This window comes from Salvia hispanica, chromosome 3 (genome assembly GCF_029641045.1).
Source record: "Salvia hispanica isolate PSC_SH4W2 chromosome 3, Shi_PSC_v1, whole genome shotgun sequence".
In the NCBI taxonomy this organism is placed as follows: domain Eukaryota; kingdom Viridiplantae; phylum Streptophyta; class Magnoliopsida; order Lamiales; family Lamiaceae; genus Salvia; species Salvia hispanica.
In genome coordinates this window covers 26,446,892-26,469,045 of record NC_142694.1, presented here as the reverse complement: position 1 = coordinate 26,469,045, position 22,154 = coordinate 26,446,892, and the positions used below count along the sequence as shown (strand labels likewise).

The 22,154-nt window shown below is 36.7% G+C and overlaps 3 protein-coding genes across 4 annotated transcripts; 2 read left to right on the top strand and 1 right to left on the bottom strand.

The window, feature by feature from the left end:
• The first annotated feature begins 543 nt into the window (after window positions 1–543).
• On the top strand, window positions 544–5,688 carry LOC125214016 (succinate dehydrogenase [ubiquinone] flavoprotein subunit 1, mitochondrial). The gene is made up of 16 exons (XM_048114847.2): window positions 544–717; window positions 932–1,099; window positions 1,264–1,351; window positions 1,933–2,079; window positions 2,161–2,301; window positions 2,549–2,634; window positions 2,734–2,826; window positions 2,946–3,009; window positions 3,123–3,266; window positions 3,905–4,092; window positions 4,172–4,346; window positions 4,434–4,604; window positions 4,701–4,770; window positions 4,866–4,986; window positions 5,157–5,194; window positions 5,367–5,688. The coding sequence occupies exons 1-16, from the start codon at window positions 631–633 to the stop codon at window positions 5,467–5,469; spliced, it is 1,884 nt and encodes a 627-aa protein (XP_047970804.1). The 5' UTR covers window positions 544–630; the 3' UTR covers window positions 5,470–5,688.
• A 76-nt stretch (window positions 5,689–5,764) lies between these two features.
• DSI-1VOC (dessication-induced 1VOC superfamily protein) lies at window positions 5,765–6,508 on the top strand. 2 transcript variants are annotated; one of them, XM_048114848.2, is made up of 3 exons: window positions 5,765–6,029; window positions 6,088–6,238; window positions 6,316–6,508. In XM_048114848.2, exons 1-3 carry the CDS (start codon window positions 5,905–5,907, stop codon window positions 6,442–6,444), a joined length of 405 nt encoding a protein of 134 aa, XP_047970805.1. In that variant the 5' UTR covers window positions 5,765–5,904; the 3' UTR covers window positions 6,445–6,508. The 2 variants fall into 2 exon arrangements, with proteins under 2 accessions (XP_047970805.1, XP_088924913.1); XM_089068787.1 differs by having other exon boundaries at window positions 6,309–6,508.
• Window positions 6,509–9,043: 2,535 nt separating this feature from the next.
• Window positions 9,044–10,258, bottom strand: LOC125215780 (GATA transcription factor 18-like). Its single transcript, XM_048117323.2, has 2 exons — window positions 9,742–10,258; window positions 9,044–9,655 (listed from the first exon to the last, which is right to left on the bottom strand). Exons 1-2 carry the CDS (start codon window positions 10,096–10,098, stop codon window positions 9,425–9,427), a joined length of 588 nt encoding a protein of 195 aa, XP_047973280.1. The 5' UTR covers window positions 10,099–10,258; the 3' UTR covers window positions 9,044–9,424.
• Between the last annotated feature and the right edge of the window lie 11,896 nt (window positions 10,259–22,154).

Below are 22,154 nucleotides of genomic sequence, written 5' to 3'. Positions count from 1 at the left end.
CGAAGTTGTTCGATGCATTAAGACACTGTCATAGAGGCCAAAGTTGCATAATATGGAGTTAGTTATCTACTTCTTATAATTGAACATCTTAATCTCGTTAAGAAAACATAAAAACGTATTACACAAATGCAAGATTTCACCAAAAATGCTCCATCAATGCTGGTTGGCTACACAAGTTTGAACTTTGAAACAATATCAAAAGATATAGTTTGTTGATAGTTTTTTAATCACTAGTGCTAACCCTTGCATTATGTGCGGCTCAACTAAATTGCATTGTATTAACTCACATAATTAATTGTAAAAAAAAAAATAGAAAGAATATGGTTGCATAAGGTTCAATATATTGGAAGATTTCATGAGTCGTTAGTTAAATTCAGATATGAAAGTTTAAGGTGTACAAATTCATTAGTTTTCATAAAATTTTAATTTGAATAAAAATTCTGAAGTGACATTCTTGGTAGGTACATTTATTATGTAAGGTAATTTACACACTGGAAAAGGGCATAGTAGTATTTTGGCAGTCGTTTAGCACTCCCAAGAAACAACTCTAGCTTCTGTAGCAGCATCCAACAATACATAAACAAAACGCACTAGATTAGCATTCATTTTCGTATTCGATATCAAGCCGAGATGTGGCGGTGCGTTTCCCGTGGCATCCGCATTCCTTCCTCTAAATCCACCGCCGCCGATTCCGTTGGTCGTCTATTCTCAACATCCGTACGCTTCATTGCTCTCTCTTCTTCAATTCATTTGCTTCATCCTTTTCTGGTCATTCTCTTATTGCTGGATTTGGTTTTATTCTCGATGAATTAGCTAGGGGTTTGAATTTAGCTGATAAATATGTTTATCTTAGCTTATCCCCCGTTCTCGCCTTAGCTAAATTTGGCACCTCTATTTCATCCTTTTCTCTTTATACTTTGATTTCTACCAGAGTGGAGCAGCGCCTTCATACACTGTTGTGGATCACACCTACGATGCGGTGGTGGTCGGGGCAGGAGGTGCGGGGCTGAGGGCTGCGATTGGGCTATCGGAGCATGGATTCAACACTGCTTGCATTACCAAGCTGTTCCCTACTCGCTCCCATACCGTTGCAGCTCAGGTAATGCAACACTTTCAAGCTATTTGTTTGGCCCTTCTCTTCTTGGCTATTCTTTTTTTGATAAATTTGAGTATGATTTAACGTTCTTCTTGAATTTTATTGTATATTGGCTATGAGAATTTGTTTGTGCCTCTAACATCTATCTCTACACATTTTTTTTTCAGGGTGGAATAAATGCTGCATTAGGAAATATGACAGAAGACGATTGGAGATGGCACATGTATGACACAGTGAAGGGAAGTGATTGGCTTGGTATGTTGGTCCCTGGATTATCCCTAACATGAAGTTTTCTTTGTTTAATTGAAAGCTCTAGTTTGGTCATTATCTTCGGAAAGGACTTCTATTGTGCTCTTTCTTGGATGAATTGAAATTTGTAATACATGCTTGGTCTTAGACATGTAAAGATTGTATCTTTTAATAGGATTACATCAAAATATTTTTTCAACTTGAAAGGTCTTCCTGGCTTCTGAGCTGAACTTGGCATCATAGACCTCTTTATGTGCTTTTCTTTTGTACATCCAACTTGCACAGCTGCTATATAATTCGAGATTAATACTGTACAATAGTGAAACGGCAGATTGTTGTCTAACATATTCTCTCAAGGATGTTTTACTTTCTTGTGTATATGTTTTATTCTTACCATATATTTTGTCAGTACCTTGTGAAATGGATTTGATGCTGTTTCTACACTAAATGCTATACTTGAGTAGTTAACCAAACTCTTGAGATGGTGAACTGTAAATCTGGGATTAATTTATACGGCATCCATCCCGAGTGATTAAAATGTTCTGTCACTTTAATAATCTATGTGATGGGTGTTGTATTTACCCTAGGGGATCAGGATGCCATTCAGTACATGTGTAGGGAAGCACCAAAAGCAGTTATTGAACTTGAGAATTATGGGCTGCCATTCTCCCGGACAGAAGATGGGAAGATATATCAGCGTGCATTTGGTGGCCAAAGCTTGAATTTCGGAAAAGGTATAATGTAACTTTCAGCAGAAGTACAGTTCCCTATTTTTAGATGGAATATATAAATAAGTGATATCTTATTTTTTATAGGTGGGCAAGCATACCGTTGTGCTTGTGCAGCTGACCGAACTGGACATGCTTTGTTGCACACACTGTACGGGCAGGCTATGAAACACAATACTCAGTTCTTTGTGGAATATTTTGCTCTTGATTTGCTGATGGGCAACGATGGTATGTTTTGACAATGTTTCTTAGTCTCTCTTCATTTATCATTTCCATGCATTTAACTGTATCCTTGAATGCTCCTGAGATGAGTACTGGATATGTCTACTATTTTCTTGTTTCTTGGGGCACTGGAGATCCTCATTTAATTGCTCCATATATTTCTGAGTCAATGGACAGTCTTATGTCACCGTTCATATTGAAAAGCATGCATATATCGATAGAACGTCAAATTGTTTCTCCTGGATGCTACCAGGTAGCTGCCAGGGTGTAATTGCATTGAATATGGAGGATGGAACCTTACATCGTTTCCGTGCTGCCTCAACAATTCTTGCTACTGGGGTAAAAAAAATATCTTCGAATGCATTAGGTTCACAGAATTTCTTATATTCGTGGCTGCACCTGATGAACTCATGAAAATTGATTTCTTGTATCTCTCAGGGTTATGGTAGAGCATACTTTTCCGCTACATCTGCTCACACTTGCACTGGAGATGGTAATGCTATGGTTGCACGTGCAGGATTACCACTTGAGGTTTGCTTAATGTTATTTACTGCCACATTGTTGGATTGAGGGAGTTTTGTGAGGGTCCAACGTTATGTTATGGTTGGGAGAATTTTCTCTGACTAATGATGTTTGATTTCTGCTAACAGGACCTTGAATTTGTTCAATTTCATCCCACAGGCATATATGGTGCCGGGTGTCTCATCACTGAAGGTTTATCTATTTAAGTTCTTTCTTTTGCCCCTTTACATTTCATATTTATTTTGTTTCTCTTGATTGAGCTTGTTATGTTTATTAACATTATTCTCCTGATACACCACTGCTAGGTTCCCGAGGTGAAGGTGGTATTCTTAGAAACAGTGAAGGTGAAAGATTTATGGAACGGTATGCCCCTACGGCTAAGGATCTCGCATCTAGAGATGTAGTATCTAGATCAATGACTATGGAGATTCGGGAAGGTCGCGGCGTTGGTATGTAATCTTAAAGGACTGACATGTTTATTTTAACTTCAAATAAAATTATCTGTTTGTTTCCATGTTTATCGCCAAATACTATCTGATGTTGCTTATCAATGTTTCAAATCTATGTGAGAACGGCAAGATGTGCTATCTCTTCTCATTTTATGTTAGAAAGCCCTAAAGCAAAGACCTTAGATTTCACACTTCTTACTGTTTCTTTATGGTTAATATCAGTAAACCTTTGTTGACAGAATGTTTCCATTAAAATTGCTTGTCTTTTTAAGGCCAGTCCTAGTATGTATACTTAAAGGCTTTATCTGTAAATGTAGGCTCTTCTGCTGCATATACTGCTGCGACACGAGAGCCTACTTTCTGAGCTGTGGATTTTAAGTAATCAGTTACCCTGGTATTTTATGAACTAATGGTATTGGTGGTGTAGAGAAGACACATTTTGATTTTAGGTATCGCTGCCAGAAGATCCACACCATGCTCTATGCTTTTCCTAGAACTGTATGAAGTATGAAATGTTTGCTTGACAGTTCAGAAGTACTGATGCTTTGAAGCAATGTTGGTTGTCATTGGAAATGTATGAAAATGTATATATGAAGAATATGACCTTAATACTCTTGCAAAACTTCTGTTTTCTTCAGGACCTTTGAAAGATCATATCTACCTTCACCTGAATCATTTACCTCCGGAGGTTTTGAAGGAGAGACTTCCTGGTATTTCTGAAACTGCAGCCATTTTTGCTGGCGTAGATGTCACAAAAGAGCCAATCCCTGTGTTACCAACTGTCCATTATAACATGGGTGGTATTCCAACAAATTACCATGGAGAGGTAGAATTGGCGGCATAACATTGAATTGATATCATGAATAATATTGATTTCTCTACCACTGATATCTGTTGTTGTTAAGGTGGTTACCAGCAAAGGGAATGATCCTGATACTGTTATTCCCGGTTTATTTGCTGCTGGGGAAGCTGCCTGTGCATCTGTTCATGGTGCCAATCGTCTTGGAGCCAATTCACTCCTTGACATTGTTGTCTTTGGTCGGGCTTGTGCAAATAGGGTTGCAGAGATCCAGAAGCCAGGTGACAAAAACTTTCTTGAAATGGGAATTGGGCACCATATGATCCATGATATTTTATTTTCTGACACATGCAATTCTAATGTCACAGGAGAGAAACAAAGACCACTGGAAAAGGATGCTGGGGAGAAGACACTTTCATGGCTGGACAAGCTACGTAACTCAAATGGTACCCTTCCCACCTCAAATATCCGGTTGAACATGCAACGGGTAATGCAAAACAATGCTGCTGTGTTTCGGACTCAAGAAACATTGGAGGAAGGTATGCGACAGAACCGAGCTTTCCTGATTTTAGTATTTTACTAGTACTGTAGTATTTCATGCCATCAAATATTCAAGCCATTTCTGTAACTCTTAGGCTGTCAGCTGATTGATAAAACCTGGGAAAGTTTTCATGATGTGAAATTGAAGGACAGAAGCTTAATATGGTATTTTCTTTCTCTAAAACACCTATTCTAGCATGGTTTATTCGCTCTTTTTTCCCTCTTTTGGTTGATAAGTATTATTATTTCTGCACTTTTAGGAACTCCGACTTGATTGAGACTATTGAGTTGGAGAATCTTCTGATCAACGCATGTATAACCATGCACTCTGCTGAGGCGAGGAAAGAAAGCAGAGGAGCTCATGCAAGGGAAGATTTTACGGTGAGTTTCCTTGGTTGAAATGTTTACTTGGATTCTTTCACTACAAGAATAATGTTGCATTCGTTAGCTTGGTTGATTGAGCCTGCCTTATTCCATGCCTTTCTGGTTGAGGATATTATCTACTCTTATTTCATCTTTCTGCTAAACTATTCCAATGGTTCCCATTGCAGAAAAGAGATGATGAGAAGTGGATGAGACATACATTAGGGTAAGCTTTCCGTCCATCTATTGTCTGGATTAAGAGATGGTGGAATCTAATAATACTATAATCTCACTGAAAACATTCTTTATTTGTTGTGATATTTTCTGACGTGCAAGCTGCTTTTGCCAAACAGTCTTTTCTACATTGCTGTAACACTGTGTCTGTATGTGGTGTGCAGATACTGGGAAAATGAGAAGGTTCGACTTGATTACAGGCCAGTTCATATGAATACACTTGATGATGAAATTGAAACATTCCCTCCTAAAGCTCGAGTGTACTAGTGTGGTTGCTCATTTGTTAGAAATATTGGGAATTAGATTTGTTAGCTAAGGTTAAGCTTTTGCAATAATCAATAAAATGGCAAGAATTTTGTCAAAAGTAGGTCTATGGTGCTGGTTATTTTGTTAAGAAAATCCTGAGCAGCTCTTGTAAGTTGTATCTGGAACATATTTTGATTTCTCAACGTCAAATTAGAAGTTGTGTTTGTGAGGAGTTTTCAATACTAGTAGTAATTAGCTTCGAGAATTGCATACATGCATGACACAAATAAAAATAGCAATTTAGGTATGGTGTGTAAATTCGGGAGACGTGGCGCAGCTTGTAAGCTGTATGGTGTACACGTGTATTGTATCCAGTCTCCACGTATTAGAATTAGTAATATTAATCTACGCTTCTTCACCGATCGATAACATTTAATTACACCACGAGAGAGAGGAATGGCATCAAACCTGCAGCCTGCGTTTGCATACACGGTTGTGTACGTGAAAGATGTGGCCAAATCTGTCGAATTCTACGGCAAGGCCTTCGGCTACAACGTCCGCCGCCTAGACGCTTCTCACCGGTGAGTGATCATCAAATGCTCTCTCTATATAATTTATTATAATTGCCAAATCGTGTAGATGGGGGGAACTTGAGACTGGGACGACCACGATAGCATTCACGCCGGCAAAGCAGCATGAGACGGACGACCTCACCGGGAGCGTCAAGAACCGCCAGAGGAATTCTGTTGAGGTTTGCTTTGATTACGCCGACGTTGATGCCGCCTTTAAGGTATACATATTTTAGATCTAATTAATGATCATGAATATAGATATTGATAGTGACGGTGATGGTGATTGAGTTTGCAGAGAGCGGTGGAGAATGGGGCGGAGGCGGTGGCGAAGCCGGAGGAGAAAGAGTGGGGCCAGAAAGTGGGGTACGTCAAAGATATTGATGGTATCGTCGTCAGGTTGGGAAGCCACGTTCGATCATCCTAATTTCTTCATTAAATGTTAATCATATCCGACTCCTTTGTTGTATAAATTTCTTTAATTACTGTTATCTTCTTTATTACCCACCAATCACCACATACATCAATCTCCGAAATATTATTTGTATGGGTATTCTTCGAATGACGTACGATATACTCACCAATAGCAGATGTTAGATTTAATTTAATTTCTATAAAATTGATTTCGAAGAAAAAATTAAACCAAAAGAATGTAGAAAAAGTTAATGAAGTTGTCATTTTAACTAAAAGTCTAAAACTCAACATCCAAGTTGAACTTAGGGCAATCACAAATACTAACAATAAACCTTCTCGTTCGTGAACTTCCACATCATAAGCACAATTTCTAAGATCTATTTTCTTTATACTTAATCTCAAATCTTTTGATTCTTAACAATTGCTAAGATCTATTAATTTTCTTTATACTTAACCTCAAATATGTTGATTCTAATATTTTAAGATGTTAAATATACCTAATCATGTATTATTACTCATCTCTAATTTTGCACTAACTTATTGTCGTCTTCATCGCACTTTTTGCCATTCAACTAAATTTGAGAATTGTAACTTGTAAGAAACAGCTTACAGATTAAAACTATTGTGCATGAAGTTTGCAAATTGTCGTATAAACTCATGCTGTCATTTGGGTATTTTGATCATCTATTATGTTGTCATCTGATTCTGACATGGTTTATTTTTCAGCTATTTATACATGTTAATTTTGGCTTAAAAATTTAGAAGGATTCTGATACAATCTTGAATAGTATAGGCAACATATTTGAGAAAGAGAGAAAAGTTTTAGGCTTTTATTCTTTGGTATTTGAAAGCTTTAGGTTTATTGTTTCATTATTGGAACGAATGATTTCTTTCATAGAATGAGGTCCCTTTGAATTTTGGTTACAACTCGTGTGTACAAGGATGTAGCTATAGAAAGTAGTAATTAATTTATCTTACAATGATCCCTAATATAATCCTTTTTAACTTCTGTAACTGGTGGATTATAAATTCGTCCACTCATTTTTCTTCTGTCATGTTAGCAATGAATATTTTATATTCCAGACCCAGCATATAGCGCCCTAAATTCTGCCAAGCTACCTATCCAGATTTTCCACGTGCAAAAAAAACATAGAAAATTATAAAATAAAAAAAACTAATACTCCGTACAATAAAAATAAAAGAGGGTATTTATAGAATAAACTAGTAGAAGAAATAAGATTTAAAAAGGTATTTATATAGTGAAAAAAGTGAACTTTTTAAAAAGAATCAGAAGGGATCGGCGGATTTATGGGTTGTGGACGTGCAATAGTGGATGATTGGGTGCCGATCGGCACATTCTATCGTTGGGGCGTTGACGAGTGCGGTGAAATCGGTGGTTGGTTTGCAATAGTTGACATAGAACCGTCGATCAATCGGTGATTCTATCATCAACTACTGTGAGTGCTCTTATTATTTTATATTTCCTCCGTTTCACTATAGTTGAGGTGGAACTTTTGGGCACGGAGTTTAAGAAAGTGATGTTGGGTGTGTTAAATAAATAGATAAAAAAGTAAGAGAGAGGAAAAGATAGAGAGAATAAAGTATAAAGTGAATAAAGTAAGAGAGAGTAAAGTAAGAAAGAGAAAAAGTTACCAAATAAGGAAATGACTCAACTATGAAGAAACTTTCCGAAATGGTAAAATGACTCAACTATGGCGAAACGGAGGGAGTACCAAAGAAAATATGTCCCCAGCTGGAGCCTTTAACATGATTTTCCATATATATCAGTACTCCAAGTATGATTGGTGAAAGTCATATGAGATGGAGATTTTCATTGCTCTACAAAACTCTTGATTGCATTATTCTCATTTATTATTTATTTATTTATTTATTTTTAAAATAAGAAGCATAATGAGACAAAATAGCGAAAGGACATTCCATAATAACTTCGTAAATTTGATTTGGGCCTGACGAAAAGTGGGCCACGCCAAGTCCTATTTCTATGGAGCAATCAGACAAGAAAGCTGAAGTAACAAACAGAACAAAAAAAAATTTAACATTGATTGATTCAACAAGTTAAAGTTTAACCATGTAAAATAAAAATGAAAATGCATTCCAACTTATTTTATTCGAAACAATAGAGTGAAACTAAAATAAAGTACACTGAAATCGTCACAAAAACTAAAAATTGTAGAACATTCATGCCTTATTAATTAAGGACTAAGACTGCATGTTGTTTAATAGATTAGAATTAGAATTTAACTCTTCATTTCAGTCTAACATTTTTTCTTCTGGCCTTAAAGTTGAAATAGTTACTACTGGATTATTATTGATAACTTACCTTAATATTACTCTAAAGAACTTGCAAATTAAATTAATTCAAGTTAGCCCATGAGATTTCCCATTCAAACACAAAAAAGAGTCCACTTTAATTCTGAAACATGACTACATATTATTTTCAAATTTAAGTCATTTTTTGTAAGAATGTTCTTTAATTTTTTGGTAAGCCGACACCAAAAATACTCTTTTGGGGTCTTATTATTTTAGAGAACACTATTGTTATTCATAAGATATGATGATTAGCCATAAGAGCAGGTGAGAAATATGAGAGAAAGGACAAACTATATGATACGAGTTCAGACATATAATTACACAGAAAATAACAGGTGGTAGTAAAGAAAGTGCATGAAACAGAGCAACACTAAAAGTTGGTCTTCATTTAGATACTACTAATACTAATATTAATTTCTGGGGCCATACCTGAAAAAGTGAAAGCTACAAAAGAAAAAGCAATCTAACCAAACAACATAGAATTAACTCATTTTCACTCCATCTATGTATCAAACCCAAAAACAAAATTAATAAAATAAATAAACATCCGAAAAGAAAAGAATTTGATGACCCACACTTATCCGTGGGCATCAAATCCGATTCTCCCCTTAAAATTTGGAATTCATTTGTTTTCCAATAAAATTAGAAAATCCCATAATTATTCATCTAGTAAAGTCATGAACCAGGCCGGGCCGGTCCGTGACGTTGAAACGCCACGACATAAACGGAACCCCACTTTCCGAATGATCCACCGCGCCTTGGTCTTCCATGAACCGGTACTCGCTGCCGTAGCACGGCGCTTTCATCACCTGAGCTCCATTGCCCGTAGCAGCCGCCGCCGTCGCCCTTCTCTCCTCCTTCTTGTATCGAATGCCACACGCATTGCATAACGACTGCAATAATTAATCATATTACTACTATATTTTTTTAAATTCAATTAAGGACGCTCCGAATATTTGAGCAGCAAAAAAAGAAATACCTTGGGGCCTCTGGGGCCGTTGCGCCACAGGGGAGTGGAAGTGGTGTCGCAATTAGCGCAGCGGCGTGCGAGGAGGGGGTCGCCGGCGGAGGCGCGGTGGGCCTTGGCGGAGGAGGACGGCGGCGTGTGCTTTGACGGGAGGATGTTCCAGCCGAAGTTGGAGATGCAGGAGGAGCGCTTCTTGTCGTGGTGATCAACGCGGGTGGAAGGAGTGCCTAAGGAGAGGGTACAATCGACTGGAGCGGAAGGAGAGTACAAGTCGGGCTCATCGAATGCTCGGTGGGAATTAGACATGGAGAATAGCATGGGGAAGGAATTGCCACTTTGGTGGTGGGTGTGGGTGTGGGTGTGATACATTGTTGATTAAATTAAAGAGATGTGGGGTTTGAATTTATAGAGAGGGGAATAGTGAGTTGAAAAGGATGGGTAATAATAAAATGTTTGAACAAGAACATAAACATAGGATAGAGAGCTGGTGAGATCGACTGTTGCTTTATATAAAGGCAATTAAAAATGGGGAAATACCAGTCAGCACCTGCGAGAATCCGGTTTGTCGTGAATTGAATAAAACTGGCAGTGAAATTAGATAAAAATAGGGTGAGGTGCAGATTACACGTTGGAATAAGAATAATGCAGAAGCAATTATTCATATATATATGTATGTATAGACTATAGAGATAGATATTTGGTCATTGGGCAGTCAAAAGAGCCCACGTGACTAGCGGGAACAGTCTTCCATGGATCTGCCGTCGCCGATCACGAGGCGCCACTCTCAAATACATGTCGGTATCCATGTCTCCGCCTTAGCTCCTCCGCCCGCCACCACCTCCGCCACCGCCACACATCAGAGTCACGGGAATAAAACGCCTTGATTTGGGACCCTAAATTCATTAATTAATGTGATCGATCGGAACATGTTGGGACTATGCGTTTTTTTGGATTCTGCTATGGCTCTATTATGTCCTTCAATTTATTTAATTTCATTCTCTAGATTTGCAAGCCTCATTTATTTAATCAACTTGGAAACAGATTTTTTGATTCACCCTCATTTTATTAATTCATCAAACATCAATTAACAAATTCTCCCAACTTTACTATACTCCCTACTTAGCATTCTTGAAAAGTAGTAAAAAAAAAGTTGCTTATATTCTTAACTCTGAAGTAACCAAGTATAGGAAAAATAGTACGAAGGACTTTGATTTTTCAAAAAAAAAATGCATTTCAGAGGAGAATAAATTGAATCCAAGATCTTGTTAAAAGAAATATGGATATGCTAGTATTAAATATTCTTGTAATTGAATGTTATTTTGACGAGAGTGTTCGAAAACAATGATTTGGTACGAATTGGTGAGGCTCATTAGAGCATCCGCAATGGTCGGCTAGCGACCGGCTAGCCGATTCGTCGCGCTGGCCGATCGGCTAGCCGAACCATTGCAGCCGGCCAGCGCAAAATCGGCGAGCGGATCGGCGTGGGCTCGCCGATCGCTCGTCGCTGGCCGAAACGCTAGCCGATCGGCTAGCCGCCATTGTGGAGGCCCGATCGGCCAGCGCCGATTTTCGATTTTTTTTTTTTTTTAAATCATATATAAACGCGATTTTCGTTTCATTTTCATTTGCACCACTTGTTTTAACGAGTTTTCTCTCTCTCTAACTTTCTGTTCAAGAGCATCATCGAGCGATGGATCACGCGGGTGGTAGCGGTAGCGGTAGTGGTGGGGATCCTGAGGAGTACGAACGGAGGATGATTGAGGCTATGGAGGCCTACATGAACCGCGGGATGGAGCGGTACATGCGTATGGTGGAACAGCAGGCGATACCTCGCCCTCCACGAGTTGTCCACCACCGAGCAGTGATTGATCGGGATCACGTAGCTGCACATCAGCGGCTGTACGAGGACTACTTTGCAGAGTACCCGCGGTTTCCCGCCAACATGTTCCGGCGGCGTTTCAGAATGCGCAGGGAGTTGTTTATGCGCATCGTTAGGGCATTGGAGCGTCAATATATGTGTTTCCGCTTCAGGCACGATGCGGCTGGCAGACCCGGCCACACCCCTATCCAAAAGTGCACGGCGGCAATCAGGCAGTTGGCCTACGGAGGCGCGGCAGACATGTGGGATGAGTACCTCCACATCGGTGAGTCGTCAGCCCTGAAATGTCTGAAGGAGTTTTGTGGGGGCGTGATCAGCATTTTCGGTGAGCAGTACCTTCAAAGCCCTACTCCCGAAGATTGTCAGAATTTGATGCAGATGCACGGGGAGAAGCATGGGTTCCGCGGGATGTTAGGCAGCATAGACTGTATGCATTGGGAGTGGAAGAACTGTCCGACTGCCTGGAAGGGGGCCTACACGACCGGCTACAAGTCAAAGAACCCCACGATAATCCTCGAGGCCGTAGCTGATTACCGGCTGTGGATCTGGCATGCCTATTTTGGGGTAGCCGGGTCGAACAACGACCTCAACGTCTTGAACTCGTCTCCCCTCTTCAACGAGAAGTGCCAGGGCGTCGGTCCAGCCGTCTCATTCGTGGCCAACGGCAACCGGCATGATATGGGCTACTACTTGGCGGATGGGATATACCCTCGGTGGCCGGTCTTTGTGAAGACGATCCGACAAACAAGTGATGAAAAGAAGGCCTACTTTGCGCAACGACAGGAGTCGGCGCGCAAGGACGTGGAGCGCGCATTTGGTGTGCTCCAGTCTCGATGGGCGGCAATCAAGGGCCCAACGCGTTTGTGGGATGTCGGATGCGTTTCCGAGATAATGTACGCCTGCATTATCCTGCACAACATGATCGTCGAAGACGAAGGCGTACAACTGACTAGTTGGGTCAGTGACGATGAAGCCGGTCCAAGCCACGGAACGGCCACCCCTAGTGTACGACATGGGGTACCCCTCGATGAAGCCGGCCGACTCAAGGAATTTGCCAGCATGCGCCAAGTGGATGCTCATATTCAACTCCAAAAGGATATAATTGAAGAGTTGTGGGCACGGAGGACTGCACGACGATAGTTTTTTTTCTTTATTATGCATGTACTTTTTTTTTTTATCTATGTAACTTTTTAAAATGCAATTAATGAATTTTCCCGTACACGTGTCTAAATTTAATTCCGTATTTTAATCGTAATTTTAATTCCGTAAATGTAGTATATTTTGAATTGTTTTTATTGCGGCTGGCCTATGGCTGGCCTAAATCTGACGTGGCAGGTGGTTTTTTTAGTGTTGCTGACGTGGCAGATGAGAGAATGGCTGGCCTATTAACCATTGCGGATGCTCTTATAGAACTGAAACAAAACATCAAGGCGTCATCATTTTGAGATAGGTTTATAGGGCATGCTGTGTGCCTATCTTATCTCCGGCAAACTTATTCAGTCATCACCCCAATCGTATAATCTATCACTCTCTCTATTTAACTGTTGCATGCATTATCTAAAGTTTTTATTTTATTTTTGTTATTTTTTATACAAAGAATTAGTATTCTCTCCGTTCCCAAAGAATATGAACTAGCTTTGAGTTTGACACGAGTTTTAATTTAAAATTGATAAAGTAAGAGAGATAGAGAGAAAAAAGTAATTAAAATATTGTTAGTGGGAAACGTTTCCATCTCATTAGAGAGAAAATAATTTCTAAAATTGGAAAAATACAAATTCTTGTGGAACAGACTAAAAAATAAAGAATACTCCGTACATATTTTTATGGAACAAATGGAATACTTATTTAAGTGTCAGGAGAATGAAGTGGTATCGCTGCAATCTTGCTAGCTTAAAATTGGACTCCATCATAAATTATTTGACATTTGTTGGTATCACATGCATCGTTGTGTTTAAGGTTTTGATGAGAAAATGTATATCTCTTGCTTGTGCTATAAGTTTGCATTTCATAAAAAAGTAATGTTTGGGTTTTATCTTGCAAAAATGTGTTTATCGAATAAGCAATAGTAAAATTGAATAATTGATACGTTGTGAAGTGTTCTTGCTAGTACTTCAAATTGAAATTGACGCTGACAAATTAATACAGTATACTACTCCCTCCGTCCCAATAAATATAAAACATTTGGTTTCCGGCACAAGATTTTATACAGTGTTGTTTTGTGAGTTAATGAAGAGAGAATAAAGTAAGAGAGAGGAAAAAGTAGAGAGAGTAATGTTTCTATTTTAAGAAACGTTGCATTTTTAATGGGACAACCCAAAAAGGAAAACGTTGCATTTCTAATGGGACCGAGGGATTATTTTTTTAGCATTTAACATAATTTAATTCAATTGTCTCTTTTGCTCACTAGCTAATGTATAAGGATTCAATGAATGCAAGAGGAGTAAAATTTGTGGCCCAGAATCTCGTGGCTTAATTTGAACAATTTCGTCATACATAGGAATATTACCAAATCCTTCAAATTATAGTAATTGGGTGCTAATTTGGGAAGAATATGACATTATTGCTTTATTTGAAATTGATGGATATGATGATGTATGAAGCTAGCTAGTTGTCCCAGTCCATGATTCTTGATTCCATAAAAAGTTAAGGCAAGTCTATCACTCTAGTGATAGAGATAGTAGTGTAATTACAAAGATCATGAGATTCTATTGAAAAATAGAGAGGGGGGGGGGGGGAGAGAGAGAGAGAGACAATGCTGGGGCTGGGAGTGCAAAAAGTGAAAGAGGATACGCTGCAATCATCAAAGCAACACAATTTGTTCCTCTACTCTTGCACAAATCTTTGACCCAAAGATGGAAACTAATATTGGGAAAACCAAATGAAGGAGTATAATTTTAATAAACTATATTGGGGAGTAAAATACTTTATTAATTTGTCATAATATAGTTATATAGGAGTAGTATTCACGACCACGGTGATCTAAGTGTTAATATTTTTGTTTCCAATTAGTGTGATTTTTGTTGCCATATATATGTTGTATTGTTAATGGTAGTTTTTGGACAATTTAATAAACAAGATTTAGAAACTTGAGTTTTTGTCGATTGGTTTCATTTCTTTCATATGCTCGGTAGTTTTCGAGAGCCGATTCATCATTATTTCAGCTTTCTGGTTAAGCACGTACTAATGACCGGACGAAGACATAGACGTGTGGGTCGTGATTTTTGTAGCAGGGGACATGGAGAGGAACCCATGGACGAAGAGGACTCTCGACAACGTCATCTACGTGTTGTAGAGAACGATGAATTGAGGAGACAAATTCAACAACTTCACAATAACTTGCGTGTTTTGAGATTTTCTTTATCGAAGGTTCCTATTCTGTGTTATAAACTGATGAGGACAGGGACACTAATATTCCTTTTGTGCAAAACTCGAAATTGAGTATTTTCCAAGAAAAGGTGAATGATGCAAATGTGAGACATCTGCGATAAAAATGGAGACTTGGAATGAAAATTTATTTTTGATTTTTCAAGAATAACAACTGGTCAAAATCTACCAAAATAAATTGAAATATAAGGACTAAAGAAAGAGTACAAAACAGGCATAATGTTTCTAGTTTTTGTACGCTGAACCATGCAAAAGGGAATAACACATGTTGTTTGTATGTGTTGTCACACTCATGAAGATGTGTGCAAATCGATTAAAATGTATGGGAGCATGGTCCGACTAATAGACTCAGCCAATTCAAAGAGCATTTACTAATAATATTTGTTCGAATTATGCTACTACTAGTTTTCCCAAACATTGTACGTCGAAATTAACAATTCTTTAGTAAATATTGAAATTTTATTAAATACTACCCGTTAGAAAACTTTGAAATAGAAGAAGAAATGAATGTTGAACATATGTGATAAGGTGTTAAGGGACAAAAAGAGGAGGAAGAAAAGTGACCCCACAATGACGATGGGTCCCAAAACCAGACAAACAAAGTCCTCAGGAATATCGATCGATTCGATCAAAAGATTCAAAATAAATAAACTAATAAGCAACGAGAGAGAGATTGTCTTGAGATTGGAGTGGGGCAGTTGGAGCTCGACAAAGGGGGAAGACCACCGCTTTCCAAAAGATGCTCTCTTCTCTCTATTTTTTTAAACACTTACTTGCCTTGTGATTAACCCAATGTTATGTTTATGTTATCTCAAAACTTAAATAAATCCTCTCTTTTGTTTTCATAATTTATTTAATCGTCAAATGGTTTTGTCCGAATTCATATCTCATTTTTGTTTACAATAAGAAACAACTTTACTAGAAACAATTCTGATTTATAGTATTGCAAACAATTAAATATTAAAGCAACCTATAAATAGCTAGGAAAGAAAGAGTGAATATAAATCCGCTTACACTTTTTAAATAATAAAACCGTATAATAATTACTCTTAGTTCCAATACATATATTTATTAAGAATAGAAACTAAGGTGGCTTTCGGTTGTCATGACTAAATATCATGAGACTATCTATCTAGGATTAAGTTGTGGGATTATTTTAGTTGGAGGGGGAGGCTATGACTAATTATCATGAGACTATCCATCTAGGATTAAGTTATAGGGATCAATCTTATGAACCAAATATTATACATATTTAATCATGAGATTTAGTTTTGTCAACCGAACACCCCCTAAGAGTTATGAAGAATGTGAATAGATAGATAAGAATGAAAAGATAAGTGCGAAAAAATTAATGTTCTTAAAATTAGAAAATTATAGGTTAGAGTTTCGCAAAATCTTCTAAATCTGTTCCGTAATAAGGAATATACATTTGAATAATGATAATAGGGTGTTTATAAATGCAGAAAATGGATATATCTAAAGAATGACAATCCGTGGAGTGAAGATGCCTACGAAAATAAAATTAATAGTAATTCTGTTGTTGATTTCATTAAAATAAAATAGGGAGATCTACTATAATGTTTATGATAAATTAATTAGCATTAAAAATGTGGGCATGTCTGATTTTGGTTAATGATGCAAACGCACACGGACGCCATTAGTTATCACAGCCTTTGAGGGCAATCAAATCTCCGCCCAATCATCATCTTATGCCTCTCTGGATTTTGTTGGGCCCTCCATCTTATTATACTAATTTAAATTGCAATATCTCTCAAATGTAAATACTCGACACGAATTTTTAATAGTATATAATTAAGAAAGTAAGACAGCGATAAAAAAAAATAAAATTTAAATATTATTAGTAGAAAATAGATCTTACCTTATTGGAGAGAAAGAAGTTTTTAAAATGAGAAAGATCATACATTTTAAGAACGGATTAAAAAAAATATTTATATTTTTCAAAAACAAAGCAATATATATTATCCCATTTTTTGTCATTCATTAACTGGCTATTTAATTTCTCTCGAAAACACACATAAAATGATCAAAATCAGACCTTTGCTTTTGAAACAATACAAAAATCAAAATATCCCTTTGTTCCATAAAATAATTAATACTCCTACTACTTAGTAGTAATTCATTTCCGAGATGCCCAAAAAAGTTATTAGTCTAATTTTTTAATGGGAATTGAATTAAATATTATACTATTAATAAAATAATCTTATTAATATTTATAAGATGGCTTGTGTAAGCAATACAAAAGGCAAAGTAAGTCATTTGTATATATAAATTTTATTTTCTATTTCTTTTATTTTATCAATTTATATTGAAATATGTATCGTGTATTATTATTTTTTTTGTTGAAGAATACTAAACTTCGTTATATAGATTTAAAAAGAATTAAGTTGAAAGGCAAAGCAACTCCCGATTATACTTTCACACAGTCCCACCAATTACCCAATTCCAAAAGATTGCAATCAATGTGATATCTTAAACACTAACCCATAAAGACCTAATCATTGCCATTAATCCACGTGCCACGTGTCAATCAATGGACTCGCCCCATGCATGCATGCATGCGAATGCGTCAACCCAATTAATGCAATCTAAGTAATTATTAAACAATCTTATATTATTACTACCACAAGTCACGAAAAGAAAACAGTGTTTGAACTTCCGAAAAAAACATTCCTCAAAAGCAACGATATACAACTGGAACTAATGAATCCCAGTCTCCCACTTTCTCTCTCTCTATCCACAAATATATGTGTATAGAAATAGAAATAGAAATAGAAAGAGAAAGAGAGATTAGGATTGGTCTTCATAGCATTGTAACGTCGTTTTGAACAGGATCTACTTTTGGCAGGTAATGTTAATAAATTGAGGTCGTTGAGAGTTGTGTGGGAATGGAGTAAAGGAAAAGAAAACGATGATCAACACAACATAACAAGCAACCAAAGTACCCCTCTTATCCATTTTCATATCCATTTTCATAAGAGTAATGATAAACGATCAAATTTTGTATAACCAAAATAAGATTATATTAATAAATGTATTAATTATATATTAAAATAATAAATATAGTAAGTGGACACGTTAAAAGGATTTATTAGTCTTTAACCTCATTTTTTATTTTTATATTTGAATATTTTTCTATTATTTTTAAAATTTGAATTAAAGTATGCACTAATTACATTTATAGTTCTAAAATATTAAAAAAATTATACACAAATCATAAATATATGACCACAATATTATGCACTTCTCGTGTACTATATATGCATCCATATATTTTAATTAAATGCATAAATAAACCTTTTTTTTCCAAATAAACTAGTTTTTGGTTATACAAAATTTGGTCACATAACTTTATTGTTTTCATAATGCAATTCTTACTTACTAATTCATGATGCAACTCTTACTTACCAAGATCACTATTTTCAATGTGCTCTCAAAGTTGGAACATGAGAAACTTTAAGCGCATCTACAACAATGATCCTTTTATTCATAATTCTGTTACAATTTCGTTTTAGTAAGTAGTCTCGTAACAATCTTATTCCAACTTTATATTTACTAAAATCTTGATAATTATAAATTAAAATTAAAATGAATGAAAATTTTATTATAATTTAAATTCCTAAATCACTTAAACCAAATTAAAAGATTTAATAATTTAACTTCCTAAATTATTAAATAAAAAAACAAAAAATGGACCATATGATAAAATGTCATTAAAATTAACAATAAATAAATAATTTTTTTTAAAAAAATAAAAGCTGAAAAATTTAACCCTAACTCTCACAATATCGACTTGAAACAACTTAGTAATCCGGCCTTTTGCCCCATCCAAGCTGAAATCAGGTTTGCCTCCATCCGAACCATCCTACAACAAGGCCTAGATTAAGCTCTCCTACTGGCAGCCCCTATTGGGGTTTGGGGCCTTGCTGCGTATGCTTTCTGATAATCTTTATGCCAACGTGTACAATCGGAAAATCTACGTGGATATCACCATCCAAATCTTTAATTGAAACATTTTTTGTTGTTTCACGACATCGTTTGTTTTCTCACCACCCGCTTCCATCCTTTGAATATATAATTAACCTCTCAAATCTCAATTGCAACTTTTTTCAGGGATCTTCGTCGATTTCAAACTCCATTCAGGTATATCTCGACTGCACACTTGAATAGGTTTCGATTTTTGTGAATTTCTTGTTCTTTTTCGAATTAATTTTCAAAATTAAAACCTTTTAGGACCCATTCGGATATCAATAATTAACCTCAAATTGCATTCCCTGCTTTCACCACCTCCATTAAATGTAAATCTTTCTTTGAACTGGAAAAACGTATTCACCACCACCGAGTTGGAAAAAAACAATAGAAATTGAAAAAATAAATTGAAATCAAGGACCCACCTCATTGACATTGAGGACGGTATTCGCGACCACAAGCTGAAATAGACAATTTGTTGTTGCTTCTTTCTTTTACCAATAATCCAATAAACTTTGAAGAAATTCCCTAAAATGTGTTGTGAAAGAGAGAAACAAGGTTTTGTGTTTTTATTTTTGTAGCGTCGCAGGTCGTGTGTTTCTAATTCTCGATAGCATGTTTTTATTAAATTTGTTTTGTTTTCAGATTTTGTTTTTAAAGTTGTATTTTGTTAAGATGTGCCAACATGACATGCCACGTATGAGAATTCTGTCAAGTAGGATTCAAAATGACACACAAACTAGCCAAATTTTACTCTTGACCCGCCAAGGAAAATATCAAATAGTTTGAAAGTGCATGATATACGATACCAATTTGAACGTTCGTGGGTAAAACCAAAATTGTGCAAAGTTCATTAATTTAGGGACCAATTTCTCTTTCTCTCTCTATATATATATATATGTGTGTCACGATTAGCCATTCTCGTATGAATCGGACCACATTTTTGGTAACGAGCTGTAAATTAGTACTATATCATAAAAGAATATGCGCAAAATTATCCCAAGTTCCCAACACATTTGACATACATATGTATTACCCTTACACATTAGATATTTTCCAAATTGATTACATAAAGAATTCTTTGTCATATGAACTTAAACCATGACAATAATAATAATTATAAAAATATTAAAAGTATGGTAATATATGTAGAAATGGAAATATGTGTCGGTCAAATATTGAAAATAAGACAAGACTAAAAAGATGAATCTGTAAACCCCCAATTGTCTCCTAGAAGGAGGTCTAGTCTTCTGCCCAAAGGAAACTCGACACCCCTTTTCTCTTATCTCTTTTTCTTTTCTCGATGATTGATATTTGAGAATGCCCAATCTACCTTATTGTCCATTTGTCATGTAATTGCTTCATCCATTTTCCTTTCCATTTTTATAAGGTTTTCAGCATGCAGCAACATTATTCTAGAATGACGTCCTTGGTTTACCAACATAGTTTTCAAAATGGTCAATTCGCTATATACCAAAATTAAAAATAAAGGAAAAGGAAAAATTAAAGAAACAAAGAAAAGAATATTATAGGGAGGGAGGTTCAGCCTTTGGGAATGTTACTGTTTTTAGACTGGATTTTCACTTTTATTGGGATGTTACATACTTCAGCCCCAGATTTAATCGAAAAGTTCGACAATAATACATCGGAGTACGTCAGAGAAATTCAAATTCTTCCATATTTTCATTTGTTTTTTTCGCTTAAAGATGGAATAGTACCATTGCTTCATGCCTACTCCCTCCGTTCACGAATAGGAGTCTCATTTCTATCCGACACGGGTTTAAAAAAATGTTAAGAAAAGTGGGTGGAAGAAAGTTAGTGGAATAGGGGTCCCACCTGTATATAATAGTTTTAAATGATATATGAGTGGAATGAGTTGATGGAATGTGGGGTCTTTTTACCATTTAAGGTAATTATGAATCGGGACTCCTATTCGTGGACGGACCAAAATGGAAAAACGGGACTCCTATTCGTGGACGGAGGGAGTACCTATTTAATTTAGCGAAGGATTATTATCTTAGATGAATTGTGAATGTGAATTATGTACTATTTGAAACAAAATTTAAAGTACAAAAGAAGAAAACTTTAATTTCTGAAACATTTAACAGAACATTGTAAAAGAAATACGAAAATAATTTATTGGCTTCAAGTGGCCTACATAACTAGGTGCAGTAAATTGACCATTTCAAAACAATGTTGGTAAGTACACTACTATTACAAATTTACAATTACAATGAGAGGAAGTGGTGAAACATTAGAGCATCTCCATCCGTGCTCTTAGCTAAGAACATGGAAGTGAGTCCGGACCTACTTTTACTTCTTGTCCTTAGCTAAGAACACAACACCCACATCCGTGCTTTTAGCTAAGGACCAGCTTAAGACTCCCACCATTCTATTATTCAATTTAAATAAAAACATTTCCACAATATTAAAATGCATTAAAAATACCCGGAATACTATTACAAATTTCAAAATAATTAAAAATTACATAATTAAAATCCTAAAAAATTAAAATTCATAAAATTAAAAAGACCCACTACTCGTTGCCGAATTTCGCCCAAATGTGATTGATTAGATCTTTTTGTAGCTCAGTGTGGGCTCTTGTATTGCGCATTGTGTGTCTTCTTTCGATCCTCTCGTTCACCGTCGTATGCACACCTCGGCGTGGGGGAGACCTCGCGGTTGAGCTTCCGGCTTCATCCTCGTTGTAAAAGTTAGCCGTCTTCGGTCCTTCGTCAGCTATAATCATGTTGTGCAAGATAATACATGTGTACATGATGTCGGCGATATTCTTAACGTACCAAAGCCGAGAATGAGACTTCACAATGTTGAATCGGTCTTGAAGGACCCCAAAAGCTCTTTCGACATCTTTCCGAGCAGACTCTTGACGTTGCGCAAAAAGAATCCGTCTCGGTTCTTGTGGATTGCTGAACGACTTCACGAAAGTCGACCACCTTGGGTAGATACCATCGGCGAGATAGTAACCCATGTGGTATGCAATTCCGTTGACGGTGAAGTCGATCGCCGGTGCTACACCATTCAAAACATCATCGAAGAGTGGTGAAGAATATAGCACGTTCAAGTCGTTGTTGGATCCGGCAACACCGAAATATGCATGCCAAATCCATAGGCAATAGTCGGCGACCGCTTCAAGGATAAGCGTTGGCCCGCCGCC

What these genes read in the sequence shown, in the direction of transcription:
- LOC125214016 (XM_048114847.2), top strand. Translation starts at nt 631, where the DNA reads ATGTGGCGGTGCGTTTCCCGTGGCATCCGCATTCCTTCCTCTAAATCC. An exon ending in TCGGGAAGGTCGCGGCGTTG is followed by an intron (nt 3,267 to 3,904) that starts GTATGTAATCTT and finishes TGTTTTCTTCAG; the next exon opens with GACCTTTGAAAGATCATATC. An exon ending in TCAAGAAACATTGGAGGAAG is followed by an intron (nt 4,605 to 4,700) that starts GTATGCGACAGA and finishes TGTAACTCTTAG; the next exon opens with GCTGTCAGCTGATTGATAAA.
- DSI-1VOC (XM_048114848.2), top strand. Translation starts at nt 5,905, where the DNA reads ATGGCATCAAACCTGCAGCCTGCGTTTGCATACACGGTTGTGTACGTG. An exon ending in CGCCTAGACGCTTCTCACCG is followed by an intron (nt 6,030 to 6,087) that starts GTGAGTGATCAT and finishes CAAATCGTGTAG; the next exon opens with ATGGGGGGAACTTGAGACTG. An exon ending in ACGTTGATGCCGCCTTTAAG is followed by an intron (nt 6,239 to 6,315) that starts GTATACATATTT and finishes TTGAGTTTGCAG; the next exon opens with AGAGCGGTGGAGAATGGGGC.
- LOC125215780 (XM_048117323.2), bottom strand. Translation starts at nt 10,098, where the DNA reads ATGTATCACACCCACACCCACACCCACCACCAAAGTGGCAATTCCTTC. An exon ending in ACGGCCCCAGAGGCCCCAAG is followed by an intron (nt 9,656 to 9,741) that starts GTATTTCTTTTT and finishes TAATTATTGCAG; the next exon opens with TCGTTATGCAATGCGTGTGG.